General features: G+C 43.5%; 1 protein-coding gene across 1 annotated transcript in view; it reads right to left on the bottom strand.

Annotated features, from left to right (window-relative positions):
- Positions 1–16474, bottom strand: part of LOC135543262 (autism susceptibility gene 2 protein-like) — a 414672-nt gene that overhangs the window by 131258 nt on the left and 266940 nt on the right. The window contains 1 exon segment of the mRNA XM_064970405.1: positions 8265–8294. Within this exon segment, the coding sequence (XP_064826477.1) occupies positions 8265–8294 (30 nt within the window).

Raw genomic sequence — 16474 nt, 5'->3', positions numbered from 1 at the left:
AAAAGCCTATTGACTTGCCAAAGCTACAGTTCATGCAAATTATGCTGCTATCAATGTATTATTTATAGGGCGAGCGGAGACGCAGACATTTCCACAGAACTGGGAGATAAGCTTACAGGAGATTAGGCATGCTATCTCATTCATTTACCAGGGAGTAATTGCTAAACTGCGGGGGAATTAAGATGTGTGAGGCTCCCATTGGTGGTTCATGGTGGAATGGCTGCAGGTGGTGGTGGAGGAAACCATAGATGAACAAGCCAGCCACCCAAGTAAACAAGTGTACAGTTGTGAAATTGATATTATTACAAATACTCTGTATAGACGCTGGCCAACAGCTGTCAAACAGACTGACAGAAGATTAATAACTGATGGCAACTTGGAAAATCTGCCATTTAACAACATAAAGACTGTGATACTGTACATGCTGCAATGCTATCCCTAGGATATTAGAGACATCAGTGGTGTATTGTCTGCATGAAATTAATTGGAATATGATAACTCAAATCTACATAATAGAGTGATCAATGACATTTATTATCTTGATTTGCGTCACATTGTTGTACTGTATATAAAATGTGATACATGTTGTACACAGTCTGGGGTTATCATTGAGGTTAAAGGAGTTGCAAATTGAAAGACGCAACATTTCTCTTACACCTATAAAAGCAGTGTTATTATTTGCGTTGTGAACAACTAATAATGGGAACATTTGAGTAAATGAGGGATACAAAGGGTATTGAAAGCAGGTGCTTCCACACAGTTGTGGTACCTGAGTTAATTACGCAATTAACATCCCATCATGTACATGAAAAATGCTAGGCAGGCTATTATTTTGGCTACCATGTTTATGCCCCTATAGGATGACAATGAATCCATCCAAAGGGCACGAGTGGTAACGGAAAGATTTTTTGAGCATGAAAACAATGTTAACTCTATGCCATTGCCGTCTCTGTCACCAGATCTCAACCCAATTGAACACTTGTGGGAGATTCTGGAGCGGCAACAAAAACAGCGTTTTCCACCGCCATCAACAAAACACCAAATGTGTGTGCATCCCTCCAACAAGAGTTCCAGACACTTGTAGAATCTTTGCCAGAATGGCGCTGGAGTGTACAGTGTATAGCGTCCATTTTCCGAGCTCCTGACCAATTCCGCTATTTTGTGTGTATTTTTGCCCTGATCTTCACTCTTTTAGTACATAATGTGTCCGCCATCATTTCCTACGACTGAAAAGATCTTCTGGACATCAGAACAGCGATCACTCACCTCGATTTGGATGAAGATTTCAACTTCAACAAGTCAGCGGCACAGGACATACTGCTCACCCCTGGCCAGGCACTAATCCCTGACACTCGGAAGAGAAAGAGACGGCGATATAGAGGCTGATGTGAGCTGTGATGTCCTATGTTTCTCGGAAACGGGGATGATCAAGGACATGGATAATATACAATCGGCAGGACAGAACGGCAGTGTCAGGTGAGCTCAAGGGGGGTGGTGTGTATCTCTTTGTTAAAAACAGCTGGTGTGCGATCTCTAAAATGAAGAAGTCTCGAGATTCTGCTCACCAGAGTTAGAATACCTTATTAGCTGTAAACTACACTGAACAAAAATATAAACTCAACATGTAAAGTGTTGGTCCCATGTTTCTTGAGCTGAAATAAAATATCCCATAAATGTTCCATATGCACAGAAATGTATCTTAAATGTTTGTTTAAATGCACAAATTTTGTTTGTTTAAATGCACAAATTTGTTTACATCCCTGTTAGTGAGCGTTTCTCCTTTGCCACGATAACCCATAGACCTGACAGGTGTGGCATATCAAGAAGCTGATTAAACAGCATGATCATGACACAGTTGCACCTTGTGCTTGGGACAATAAAAGGCCACTCTAAAATGTGCAGTTTTGTGTCACAACACAATGCCACAGATGTTCTGAGGGAGTGTGCAATTGGCATGCTGACTGCAGGATGTCCCCCAAAGCTGTTGCCAGCAAATTGAATGTTAATTTCTCTATCAATAGCTGCCTCCAACGTCGTTATCGAGAATTTGCCAGTCCAAATGGCCTCACAACCGCAGAACATGTGTAACCATGCCATCCCAGGACTTCCACATATGGCATCTTCACCTGCGGGTTCGTCTGAGACCAGCCACCCAGACAACTGATCAAACGGAGGGTTTGCACAACCAAAGAACTATCAGAAGGGAAGCTCATCTGCGTGCTCGTTGCTCTCACCAGTGTCTTGATCTGACTGCAGTTCGGCGTTGCAAACAACTTCAGAGGGCAGATGCTCATGTTCATTAGATACTGGCCCTCTGGAGAAGTCTTTAATGGTGAATCCCGATTTCAACTGTACCGGGAGGATGACAGACAGTATGTATGGCGTCGTGTGAGCGATCGGGTTGTCTGAGGTCAACGTTGTGAACAGAGTGCCCCATGGTGGCGGTGGGGTTATGGTATGGGCATGCATAAGGTACAGACAACAAACACAATCCCATTTTATCGATGGCAATTTGTAATCACAGCGATACCGTGACGAGATCCTGAGGCCCATTGTCGTGCCATTCATCCACCGCCATCATCTCATGTTTCAGCATGATAATGCACGGCCCCATGTCGCAAGGTTCTGTACACAATTCCTAGAAGCTGAAAATGTCCCAGTTCTTCCATGGCCTCCATACTAACCAGACATGTCACCCATTGAGGATGTTTGAGATGCTCTGTATCAACATGTACGACAGCATGTTCCAGTTCCCGTCAATATCCTTGGTAGAGTAACGGGGAAAAAATTCCACAAGCCACAATCGCAAGCACAGAATAAAATAGGTTCCGGGACTCTGATGGCATTGAGGAGTTTCACATCAGTCACCAGCTTCATTAAAAAGTGCATCGATGACGTCGTCCCCACAGTGACCGTACATGTATATTCCAACCCGAAGCCATGAATTACAGGCAACATCCGCACTGAGCTAAAGCATAGAGCTGCCACTTTCAAAGAGCGGAACACTAACCCGGATGCTTATAAAAAATCCTGCTACACCCTTTGACAAACCATCAATACAGGACTAAAATCGAATCCTACTACACGGCTCTGACGCTCGTAGGATATGGCAGAGCTTGCAAACTATCACGAATTACAAAGGGAAACCCAACCGTGAGCTTCCCAGTGACCCAAGCCTACCAAACAAGCTAAATTCCTTCTATGCTTGCCTTGAGGCAAGCAACACTGAACTATGTGTGAGAGCACCAGCTGTTCCGGATGTGAGTAAGACAGGGTAACATTCACAAGACCAGACGGATTACCAGGATGCGTACTCAGAGCATGCACTAACCATCTGTCAAGTGTCTTCACTGACATTTTCAACCTCTCCCTGACCCAGTCTGTAATACCTACATGTTTCAAGCAGACCATCATAGTCTCTATGCCCAAGAACACCATGGTAAACTGTCTAAATTACTATCACCCTGTAGTACTCACATCTGTAGCCATGAAATGCTGGTCATGGCTCACATCAACACCATCCTCCCAGACACCCTGGACCCACTCCAATTTGCATACCGCCCCAACAGATCCACAGATGACAGAATCTCTATTGTACAGTCTATTGGAACGCTGGTCACTTTAATAATGTTTACATACTGTTTTATGTATGGATGACTGATGAAGACCTAAGGGTCAGAATGTTGTACTATAAAAAAATCACATAGGAGCATGAGCAGCAGTGTACAGCGTTTTCCTTTCTGTTTTCCATGAGTTTGCCTACAACTCCAGCACCTGCAGAAAGTACCTGGATGTGCGTATGTTCTTCAGCTTTTGTACATACTGTTTTACTCATTTCATATGTATATTGTGTATTCCTGTCAATGCCATCCTATTCAACTTTTGCTGTATATATATATAAGAAAATATATAAGAAAAGAAAATGTACGCTCACCATGCTGCACCTTGGTCCAGTTCCTTCAATATGTCACGGCTGTTGAAGGAACTGGACCAAGGTGCAGCGTGATGAGCGTACATCTTTTATTCGAAATGACGCCGATAAGACAATAAACAATACAAAACAAACCGTGAAGCTTCAGGCTATGTGCCATAAAACAAAGTTAACCTCCAACAAACACAGGTGGGAAAAAGGGTACCTAAGTATGGTTCCCAATCAGAGACAACGATAGACAGCTGTCCCTGATTGAGAACCATACCCGGCCAAAACATAGAAATAGAAAATAATAGAAACACAAAACATAGAATGACCACCCCAACTCTCGCCCTGACCAAACCAAAATAGAGACATAAAAAGGATCTCCAAGGTCAGGGCGTGACAGTACCCCCCCAAAAGGTGCGGACTACGGCCGGAAAACCTAAACCTATAGGGGAGGGTCTGGGTGGGCATCTATCTGCGGTGGTGGCTCTGGTGCGGGACGTAGACCCCGCTCCACCTCTTGCTTGGCCCACTTAGGGCCAAGCCCCGCCTCTAGAGCGGGGACCCTCATTGCGGGCCCCGGACTGGGCACCCTCGTTGCGGGCCCCGGACTGGAGGGCGACACTGTAGGCTCCGGACTGGAGGGCGACATGGAGGCTCCGGACTGGAGGGCGACACTGGAGGCTCCGGGCTGGAGGGCGACACTGGAGGCTCCGGACTGGAGGGCGTCGCTGAAAGCTCCGGACTGGAGGGCGCCTCTGGAGGCTCCGGACTGGAGGGCGTCGCTGGAGGGTCTGGACTGGAGTGCGACTCTGGAGGGAGGAGACGCAGAGACAGCCTGCTGCGTGGGGCTGCCACAGGGCCCTCCAGGCTTGAAAGACCGATAGGAGGCCTGGTGCGTAGAGGAAGCACCGGATGAACTGGGCCGTGGAGGTGCACTGGCGGTCTCGAGCACAGAGCTGGCACCAACCATTCTGGCTGGATGCCAGCCTCCACCCGGCAAATGCGGGACGCTGGCACCGAGCACACCGGCCCGTGAATGCTCAGCCTCGACACAGTGCGCATCACCCCATAGCACGGAGCCTGACCAGTCACATGCTCGCCACGGTAAGCATGGGGAGTTGTCTCAGGTCTCCAATCTGACTCAGCCACACTCCCCATGTGCCCCCCCAAAAACATTTTTGGGGCTGCCTCTCAGGCTTTCTTGCCAGCCGTGTTCCCTCATAATGTTTTCGTTCCGCCTTAGCTGCCTCCAGTTCCTCCCTTGGACGGCGATACGCCTCAGCCTGCCTCCAGGGTCCCTTACCATCCAGGATCTCCTCCCCTGCCCAGGAGTCCTCTCTACCACGCTGCTTGGTCCTTTGGTGGTGGGAGGTTCTGTCACGGCTGTTGAAGGAACTGGACCAAGGTGAGCGTACATTTTCTCTTTTATTCGAAATGACGCAGACAAAACAATAACCAATACAAAACAAACCGTGAAGCTTCAGGCTATGTGCCATCAAACAAAGTTAACCTCCCACAAACACAGGTGGGAAAAGGGGTACCTAAGTATGGTTCCCAATCAGAGACAACGATAGACAGCTGTCCCTGAGAACCATACCCTGCCAAAACATAGAAATAGAAAATCATAGAAACACAAACCATAGAATGCCCACCCCAACTCACGCCCTGACCAAACCGAAATAGAGGCATAAAAAGGATCTCTAAGGTCAGGGCGTGGCAATATAGTATTCTATCCTACATATTCTAAATATTCTATCCACATACTGTCCATAATTTATCAAAGGGGTTGAGTACTTATTGACTCAAGACATTTCAGCTTTCCTTTTGTATTAATTAGTAAATGTTTCGAAAAACATAATTTAACTTTGACATTATAGGGTATTGTGTGTAGGCCAGTGACACAAAATCTTCAGGCTGTAACAAAACAAAATGTGGAAAAAGTCAAGGGGTGTGAAGGCACTGCAAATAGTTAACCAAATAGCTACCTATCTGCATTTATACTATCTTCATTGAACCCTTTTTGCACCAACTTTTTTGACTCATCACATATGCTGCTGCTATTGTTTACTATCTGCCACTTTATGTCTCGTTATACTGTATGTACACTAGGGGTGTCCATGACCTCAACAAAAATACTGGTCGACCAATCAATTTATTTTTTGCATTTTAGATGACTACTTCATGAAGCTGGTTGAGAGAATGCCAAGAGTGTACAAAGCTGTCATCAGGGCAAAGGGTGGCTACTTTGAAGAATCTAAAATCCATTTTTGGGGGGGTTACTAGATGATTCCATATGTGTTATTTCATAGTTTGATGTCTTCACTCTTTTTCTGCAATGTAGAAAATAGTCAAACAAAGAAAAAGCAGGGAATGAGTAGGTGTGTCCAAACGTTTGACTGGTGCTGTATATGGATGATGTATAAAGTCAGGCACATTTAACAGTCAGGCTGTTGATTATAGACCTAAATAAGTTGGTTTCCTCTCTCCTCACAATTCTTAGACAATTAAGACATGTAATAGAACCATGTACAATTTCTGTGGCACATGTCTTAAGAGTGATGGACTGTCCCATTCCCACGGCCTCCACAATGGATTAGTCTCCAGGCGCGAATCAGACAGGCGTCTTGTTGCACCTTGATTAAAACAAAATGTTGTTGCTATATGCTTGACTAAAGAAATCTCGGTCGACCAACAGCTATCGACCAATCAATCGACCAGTTGACTACATGGGGTCATCCCTAATGTACATATCTACCTTGATTATCTGGCAATCCTGCACATTAAATTGGTGCTCCTTATATATTGCCATGTTATCATAATTCATTTTGTTTTTATTATTACTTTCATTATTACGTGTTTTACTTGTCTATTACTTCTCTATTGTCTTTCTCTCTGCGTTGTTGGGAAGGGCCCGTAAGTAAACATTTCACTGTTAGTGCACAACTGTTATTTACAAAGCACGTAGCAAATAACATGTGATTTTGACTGAATCTAAACTGGCCCTCCGCCCTCTAAAGACACTTTAACTTCTTCGATATAGGGGGCGCTCTTTTAATTTTTGGATAAAAAAACGTTCCCGTTTTAACCTCTTGAAACCCCCCTCATTAGCATAACGCAACAAGATATTTTGTCACGAAAAGATGCTCGACTATGCATATAATTGACAGCTTTGGAAAGAAAACACTCTGACGTTTCCAAAACTGCGAAGATATTACCTGTGAGTGCCACAGAACTGATGCTACAGGCGAAACCACAATGAAATTTTAAACAGGAAATGGCCCAGATTTTGAGGGTGCTGTGTTCCAATGTCTCCTTATATGGCTGTGAATGCGCCAGGAATGAGCCTACACTTTCTGTCGTTTCCCCAAGGTGTCTGCAGCATTGTGACGTATTTGTAGGCATATCATTGGAAGATTGACCATAAGAGACTACATTTACCAGGTGCCCGCTTGGTGTCCTCTGTCAAAATTATTGCGTAATCTCCAGCTGCGTGCATTTTACCATTTGCTTCAGAGGAGAAAGTCAACTGCCACGAATCATTTATCATCGAATAGATATGTGAAAAACACCTTGAGGATTGATTCTAAACAACGTTTGCCATGTTTCTGTCGATATTATGGAGTTAATTTGGAAAAAAGTTTGGCGTTGTAATGACTGAATTTTCGTGTTTTTTTTTCTTAGCCAAACGTGATGAACAAAACGGAGCGATTTCTCCTACACAAATAATCTTTTTGGAAAAACTAAACATTTGCTATCTAACTGAGAGTCTCCTCATTGAAAACATCCGAAGTTCTTCAAAGGTAAATTATTTTATTTGAATGCTTTTCTTGTTTTTGTGAAAATGTTGCCTGCTGAATGCTAGGCTTAATGCTATGCTAGCTATCAATACTCTTACACAAATGCTTGTGTAGCTATGGTTGAAAAGCATATTTTGAAAATCTGAGATGACAGTGTTGTTAACAAAAGGCTAAGCTTGTGAGTGAATATATTTCTTTCATTTCATTTGCGATTTTCATGAATAGTTAACGTTGCGTTATGCTAATGAGCTTAAGGCTATGATTACGCTCCCGGATACGGGATTGCTCGACGCAAGAAGTTAAGTTGCGGTTTCCTTTATTTTGGCAGTTGCCAGTGTGTTTTCCTTGTTAGTTTCTTTCTTTTCTGTTACTTATCTGTGGGACGCAAATGCTCAACAGTAGTGGGACTAGCAGCGTTGTTGCTCCATTATAGCTCCTCCTCATCTCCTCTCACTTTTCTTCTTCAGTCAGGAACTCAACGTTTGTTGTTCACAACTCCTCAAATACAAGTGATGTGGTGAGGAAAGATAAACAGAAAAAAGCCGTACCTTGTCATCAACGTCACTCTCGCTGTCACACTGCAAGGGAAGAGGAAGGGAAAACATAAGGAATTATTCATTTACCCCCCCCCCCCACCACCACCACCAACAACCTCATAATCAGTGCAGATGTTATTTTTATGGGAGACTTCTTGTTCAGTGACAGCTTTCAACACAAATGAGGGGAGATGAAGGGAAAGAAAGTGTCACGTTTGAGTGAGCTTTCAGGGTTCTAAAAGGAGTACACAATACAATACAATAACGCTATTCTTGAGTTTTCTGTGCAAATACCATAGTTTGCAAAAAGTGGAAAACAAATATCAGTATAGACTGCACGAGTTGTCGAGTGTCCATTTTGCAATCAACAGAAAAGTGTCCTTCACTCTTTTGATTAGAATATGAATTGTGCTTTCCACACATCATCAGACCATCATATCCTATAACCAACTTTCTCCATTAGTATGTTAACATGAATGTATTTCACATTTGGTTATAAAAAAGAACTAAAACTTTTGAAATGCAAATGTGCAATTATGCCCACAATGTATATAACCACTTGTCTCCTGCATGGCTAGCATCCCTTTATAAGGCACAAAAGCTGATCTCTCATTTAATCTCTACTTCCATTTCTCACGTTCATTAGGTGTTAATAGTGAATAAATGCTCCTCCAGGTCACTCCTCTCTCACTACAATGGGAAGTGAAGTTGTGGAAACAGGAGTGGACCAGTTGGTCAGACCTCCTGGACCTCACAGCGGGGGAGCCAGGGAGAAAAGAGAAAATCTATTCACGCAAAGAGCCATAGAGAAGAGAAGAAGAGAAGGTCCCCTGAAAAACACTGCCGGCCTGGCTTCAATCTGTCAATTAAGTTTCTGTGGCAACATATTTAAGTGCCCCTCTTTATTTTGTTTAACTCCTTTTCAGAGCCCCGGCACAAAGGGAGACTTTGGGTCAAAAGAGGCACAGCGGCCCTTTGTGTTGTAGCGTGGTGGGTCCAAATGTATAATTAAGTAACGAGTACCAATCAGCACTACAGACCAGACCTGGGTTCAAATACTAGGCGAAATCTTTCAAAAACAGTTAGCATTTGCTTTAGTCTGCCTGGAAGTGCAGGACGGGGCGGGGTTTGCACTTTTGCGACTATTCTATATGTTCTATTGCAACTGGAAAACTCAATCAAGCCCAGCTTATGTATTTGAAAGGATTTCAAATAGTATTTGACCCCAAGCCTGCTACAGTCCAGAGGTAAGGATGTCTCCAGAGAGCTTCTCTTATGCCCTTGAATCTTCCCATTCTGTGGGTGAATGGCAGAAGACTTTCTCTGACTGGGGAGAGTGGTAAAGTCAAGAGATTCTGTGGCTCAACATGATATGAATGACCGTGTGTGTGCGTTTTACATCTGTCTATATAACATCTTAAGGCCATGCTGTAGTCCTAACCTTCCATTTTGAGCCATTCTTACAGAAGAAAGGGAGTCGAAACATTTACACTGGAGGCCAGATCAATGGAAAAGAGAGAACACACTTATTAATGCATTGATTTCCTTTCTATAACTGGCCATTGTTGATAGTATTCAGAGGCAGTGAGTGAATGAGAGAGAGACTGGGAGACACACACACACACAAGAGAGAAACAGAAAGAGAATGAGAAAGAGAGGGAAAGACAGGAAATCAAATGGCCCTGACTTTGGAAAGCATGTTTAAATGTTCCATTGTATACAATCAGTGTGTGTGTGTATGTGTGTGTGTGTGTGTGTGTGTGTGTGTGTGTGTGTGTGTGTGTGTGTGTGTGTGTGTGTGTGTGTGTGTGTGTGTGTGTGTGTGCACATGTCTATGTGTGTGAGTTCAGGATTAGAGAAAAAAAGCCTGCTTGCTGTCTGTACCTTAATTCTCCAGGGAATGTTTGCAAACCATAATTTCAGGGCTTTACTTGTCAAAATACATTATAGGTACATGGTATTAAAGAAACTGGAAGTGGCTTAGGCTCCCTGTCAATCAACTTCCCATTCAGCATGGAAAGTTCTCTGCAAATTGATTGTCACACATTTCTACCCAGATGAGCCTGTTACTGACTCAACACAACCTGTAATCAAGCAGCATTTGTCTCTCTCTCACAAGTCATTTGTTTGTTTTTTCAATCACCACATTCCAAAAAACTGCAGACCTTCTCCTAGATTTGCCTGTTGACATTGCGCCTGGAAGTAAACGGATCCTGGTTTGAGATCATACCCAGGGAACTGGGAGAAATGTGTTCTTAGTATGCACCACAACGGCTGCCTGCTGCTGCCGGGCGGCTCACACAGTGAAGCTACTTCCCCCTGTTATTGGGGCCGGGCTGAAACCCTGCATGTGCGGTGGAGAGGAACAGGTGGATTCTGGCTGCAGCTGAATTCCCCAAGCACAGACCTGCAGGCTGGTCTTACTGAGGATGAGGATGAGGATGAGAGCAGAGGATAAGGAAGCCACAGAGTGCTGCTGCCAGTGCACTGGAGAGGAGGAGAAGGAAAAATAATATCGAAATAGCACAGCAGGGCTCTCATCCCCCACCCCCCTCACCAATCTCTTTAAGAGACATTTCCTGCAGCAGTGTAAATAGAGGACTAGAGGAAGGATGGGGTTGTTCTCAGCAGGATAGGAGTTTCAAGTCAAAAGTGAAAAAAGAAGCATTAAACACATAGTGGGGACATGGTGGTGGCTCCTGAGGAGATGAAAGAGGTCTGTCAGGGCTGTGTTTGGTTAGCATGTGTCCAGGCTATAACTACATACTATTATAGGTCTACACTGAGTCTATGCTAGGTTTACATTGCGCCGATGTGGGAAAGGGCTACAGTGGGGGCTGCATTAGGCCAATGCCATCCTGTGCAACAGGGTTCTCTCGCTGTTCAACTGAGAAGAGATCCTCTGTGCTGTAGCAGTCAACTAGGGCCAAGCCAGGAGAGGGAACACATCAGCCAAATGGGTAAAATGGAAAACCACAAACACACCAACCTCCCCTAACCAACAGCAGGACAGCAGGCCAGGCCAGTCAGAGGGGACGTTGTTAAAAACCGAGAGATATGTTGCTCGCAAAATTCCCTGACAGGAGCCCCAGCGGGTCCACCCTCTCATGGATATTCAAACACAACCCCCACCAAAAAAGAAAAAAATGAGAGAAGATAGAGAAAACCTGGCTACTGGTTCAGAGGCAGGCGGAGCGAGGAGCAACATCTGCACCTGGCAACCGCTGCCGCAGTGAGAAGAAATCAGGGAATAGCTTCACCGGATGGCTCAGTCTCCCTTCCCTCTCCTCCCCTCCACACCTCAGACGGATGGTTTTGACATTTACACAGCTTTCAACACTTTAGGAGCAGGAGATGTATTTTGACAGAGGAGAGAAACACCAGTCGAGACTGGACCCGGGTCGGGTCTCAGTGCTAGGCTAGCCCCAAGACGACCCCATATCTCAGACCTGGAATGAGGCAACAGGGCTGAGGAGGGAGACAGGCGGCTTCAGGATTTTTTGTTGTTGCAGATTTGGTAATAGACGTGTGGGGGAAGACAATAAGTGCTACGCATCCCGGAGCACATTAAAAAACGACTGGCCAAATTAATCACACAGTTCCACCAGTCACATTCTGGGGAGACTTGCGATAAATTTGCCTCGAAGATAGAGGGAGAAACTTTTCTGGCGACATAAATACTGGCACAGCGTCAATGTCTGTCGGGGCTGTCTGCTTGAATACTGATTGGGGCCGTCCTGGCTGTGAGATATCCACAAGGATGTAAAAAAAAAGAACGGAGGCTTGTGGCGCATACATTTCACTGCCAGCTTGTGCTCCAAAAATTAAACTGTGACATTATACTGAAACTATTCCTATTTGTGCCTCAGTCAAATAAAATAGTCTCAGAACTACCACCACCCACAGATATGATAAGACCTCATATTCACTATTGACAAAGCCAAAAGGCTAAGACAGTTGGGCATCTTCATGTTGTCAGAGAGAATGGCCTAAGTCCAGGTACTGTTTTCCTCAGTCCTAAACGGCCATCTTGGTTTATTATTGGAGAACGTGGTGAAAAGCACAAATTTCATACTGTGTCAGACCTCAGAAGCACTCTCTGTCGGCCTTATTGCCCATCCAGATACACGGGGATCTAATGGTAGCTTTACCCAAGAAACAGTCACAATTTCCTCCACCTCAATTTCCCTCCTGTGGCTCCGGAGATGAGGTGTGTGATATTGGGTGTGTCCCAAATGTCACCGAAGCGGAAAACATTTTTGATACCTCAGATTGTTCTGGCAAGTCTCACATAGAAACTTAAGTGAGAGGAAGGATGTTTGACATGCTTTTTACATTAGTATGGCAAACCATTTTTTGAAGAAAATCATGATTAAAGTGGCCATTTTAGGCCCTTTTTAGACCTATACATGCCTCCTGTAAGACCTGACGATCCGTGTACCCTACATGATACAGACAACATACTGGTGTCATTGTGCTCCTTAGAGTGTGCTCCAACATATGGAATATGTTTAGATTCTGAAATGCACATTTTCTAATGAATTTATCCAACATTTAAAAATATGAATATTTTAAAACGACCCCTTTTTGATTTTGTTCAGTTTAAGACATTGTTTGAAAAAAATATAAGTACATCAAATGCCCAGTGGGATCTCTGCTAGAAGTTCTGATCAATTTCATGAGCACCACCAACACAGTGGATAGCAAATAGAATCAAAGGGTATTCCTTCTGCTGGTGATTTGCTGAATATGCAATCCTAAAAGAGGGCTGTGATTGGTTAATGACCTAAAAGGTCAATTTCTATGTCAAAAATGGGTCATTTCAATAAAAGTACCAGAGAGCCCACTCTGGAGTTTGAAGAGTATATGGTTCCAGACAATATTTCTAAACAAATAAGCAAAATCAAAAACGGTAGTTTTGAGATATTCATCTAAATATTTTTCACGTGAAAATGTGTATTTCAGAATGTAGATGTACTCCATATGTTAGAGCACACTATAAGGGGTGTAATGACACCAAGGAGTTGTCTGTATCATGTACGGTTCAGGGATCACTATGCATACATCATGACTCAATCAATTGTGATACAAATGTAAAAAGTGTGTCTAAGATCCTTCCTCTCAAGGACGTTTCTAAGAATTGCCAGAACAGTCTTAGATACCAAAAAAAGTTTTTTTGCTCCCGTTGGCGTGGAATCGCACAATAGGGTACCTTTTAGGAGGCAGATTTTGGCCCTGCTTGGGTACCCTGCCACTGTCGCCACTCCTAGGGCCGCATGACCAACAACCACCAGGCAGGCATGTTGTTTACAACAACACTGGAAGTTTCTATTGCACCACAGAGCATGGCACAAGGTTAAGCACTTCTTCCTACAGGACTCACACATCCATAATTCAAGGAGCCGATGTTTCTTGCAGGCTCCTGTGTTTACAGCCCCCTCTCAGTCTCAACACCATCCACGGGAGAAAGAGAGGGAGAAACATAATGATGAGTCATCGCAGAGGCTCGGGGGTGGGAGAGGTTGAGATGACGCTGAGGTTATCCTGATTGTGTGACAAACAAGGGGAAAATTCGATAAATAAACCTCTCTTCTGGGTGCCAATGGAAGAGCCCACAATGCCCTGGGTTTGCTGTCAACCAAAGGTGGAGCGAAAACAAAAAATGCAACATTTTCAATAGAGGTCAGTGGTTACGTTATGTTCTCCCACAGTAAATAAAATAGTTTACTGACACCACAGAGTTCATAGTCTCTAACACTGGGCTTTGCCGTTGACGTGACTACCAGTGTCACCACCACTCAACATTCTTAACCTTTGAGACGACAAAATAACAAAATGAAGCAATTCCTCATAACCCCTCCTGGCACCTGCATATGGGTCCTGCACTCTGACTTGACCAAAGACTCAGATCCATTCAGGCATTTGACCCTTGACCTTGCCTGGGGGCTGCACGGAAAGTCAGGGGCCTAATTTATAAACTGTGTGTACGTACATACAGTTGAACCCAGAGGTATACACACACTTAGGTTGGAGTCATTAACACTCATCTTTCAATCACTCACACATTTCTTGTTAACAAACTATAGTTTTGGCAAATTGGGGTTAGGACATTGTTTACAGATTATTTCACTAATAATTCACTGTATCACAATTCCAGTGGGTCAGAAGTTTACATACACTAAGTTGACTGTGCCTTTAAACAACTTCTGCTGAGCTAATTGACATCATTTGAGTCAATTGGAGGTGTACCTGCGGATGTATTTCAAGGCCTACCTTCAAAGTCAGTGCCTCTTTGCTTGACAAAAAATCAAAAGAAATCAGCCAAGACCTCAGAAAAAGTATTGTAGACCTCCACAAGTCTGGTTCATCCTTGGGAGCAATTTCCAAACGCCTGAAGGTACCAAGTTCATCTGTACAAACAATAGTACGCAAGTATAAACACCATGGAACCACACAGCCGTCATGTCGCTCAGGAAGGAGACGCATTCTGTCTCCTAGAGATGAACGTAGTTTGGTGCGAAAAGTGCAAATCAATCACAGAACAACAGCAAAGGACCTTGTGAAGATGTTGGAGGAAACAGGTATAAAAGTATCAATATCCCCATAAAATGAGTCCTATATCGACATAACCTGAAAGGCCGCTTAGGAAGGAAGAAGCCACTGCTATAAAACCGCCATAAAAAAAGCCAGACTACGGTTTGCAACTGCAAGTGGGAACAAAGATCATTCTTTTTGGAGAAATGTCCTCTGGTCTGATGAAACAAAAATAGAACTGTTTGGCCATAATGACCATCGTTATGTTTGGAGGAAAAACGAGGAAGCTTGCAAACCGAAGAACACCATCCCAACTGTGAAGCACGGGGGTGGCAGCATCATGTTGTGGGGGTGCTTTGCTGCAGGAAGGACTGGTGCACTTCACAAAATAGATGGCTTCATGAGGCAGGAAAATCATGTGGATATATTGAAGCAACATTTCAAGACATCCGTCAGGAAGTTAAAGCTTGATCGCAAATGGGTCTTCCAAATGGACAATGACCCCAAGCATACTTCCAAAGTTGTGGAAAAATGGCTTAAGGACAACAAAGTCAAGGTATTGGAGTGGCCATCACAAAGCCCTGACCTCAATCCTATAGAAAATTTGTGGGCAGAACTGAAAAAGCATGTGCGAGCAAGGAGGCCTACAAACCTGACTCAGTGTCACACCAGCTCTGTCAGGAGGATTGGGCCGAAATTCACCCAACTTATTGTGGGAAACTTGTGGAAGGCTACCCGAAATGTTTGACGTAAGTTAAAAAATGTAATGGCAATGCTACCAAATACTAATTGAGTGTATGTAAACTTCTGACTCACTGGGAATGTGATGAAAGAAATAAAAGCTGAAATAAATTATTCTCTTTACTATTATTGACTGACATTTCACATTCTTAAAATAAAGTGGTGATCCTAACTGACATAAGGCAGGGGTAAGTCAGATTAAATGTCAGGAATTGTGAATACTGAGTTTAAATGTATTTGGCTGAGGTGTATGTAAAATTCCAATTTCAACTGTATATACCCCAAAATGTATGTGCACAATTTTTCACGCAAAAGTTGGCATTTATAATAATTTTACTTGACTTGAGAATGTGTTCACCTCCCCGTAATCTTTAAACCATGCGTACACACACCTGCTAGTGGTTAAAATATTGCATTGCCAGCTGGAAAGTAGGTCAAATTATTTGGTGCAAATCGGGGATATGATGAAAAGCTTATTCAGAAAAAAACAAAAAACAAGAAAACATATTAGCAAGATGGCAGCCATTTGCCGATTGTGAGAAGAGGGAAAATCTGTGTTTTATTTTTACAATCTAAAATAATTAGACAGGAATCCTTTTCCTATTTATTTTTATTTTCATAACCATTGCAAAATAAATTCCTCACCTTTTCTGGCCGTAAATAGATACAGGAGACTATATGTATTTCAAGTTTTGCATCATCGGCAGCGAGGTTATCATCGGCAGCGAGGTTTATAATACAGGTATACAGTTGCATTTAACAACTGAACAGTCAATCTTTTACATTGAAGTAGGCCTTAGTAAACTACTGTAAGTAGTGTAATTGACAGTCCATTATCCAGATACAGAATAAATGACCGCTAAAGATTTAAACATTCTACCAACAAAGTAAATAGACTGGTAGCCTGTGTAAAATATTTGACAGTATGAGTAGGCTACAGTATTGGT

This window comes from Oncorhynchus masou, chromosome 1, assembly GCF_036934945.1.
Source record: "Oncorhynchus masou masou isolate Uvic2021 chromosome 1, UVic_Omas_1.1, whole genome shotgun sequence".
NCBI lineage: Eukaryota > Metazoa > Chordata > Actinopteri > Salmoniformes > Salmonidae > Oncorhynchus > Oncorhynchus masou.
This window is presented reverse-complemented; position numbering and strand designations above follow the sequence as displayed.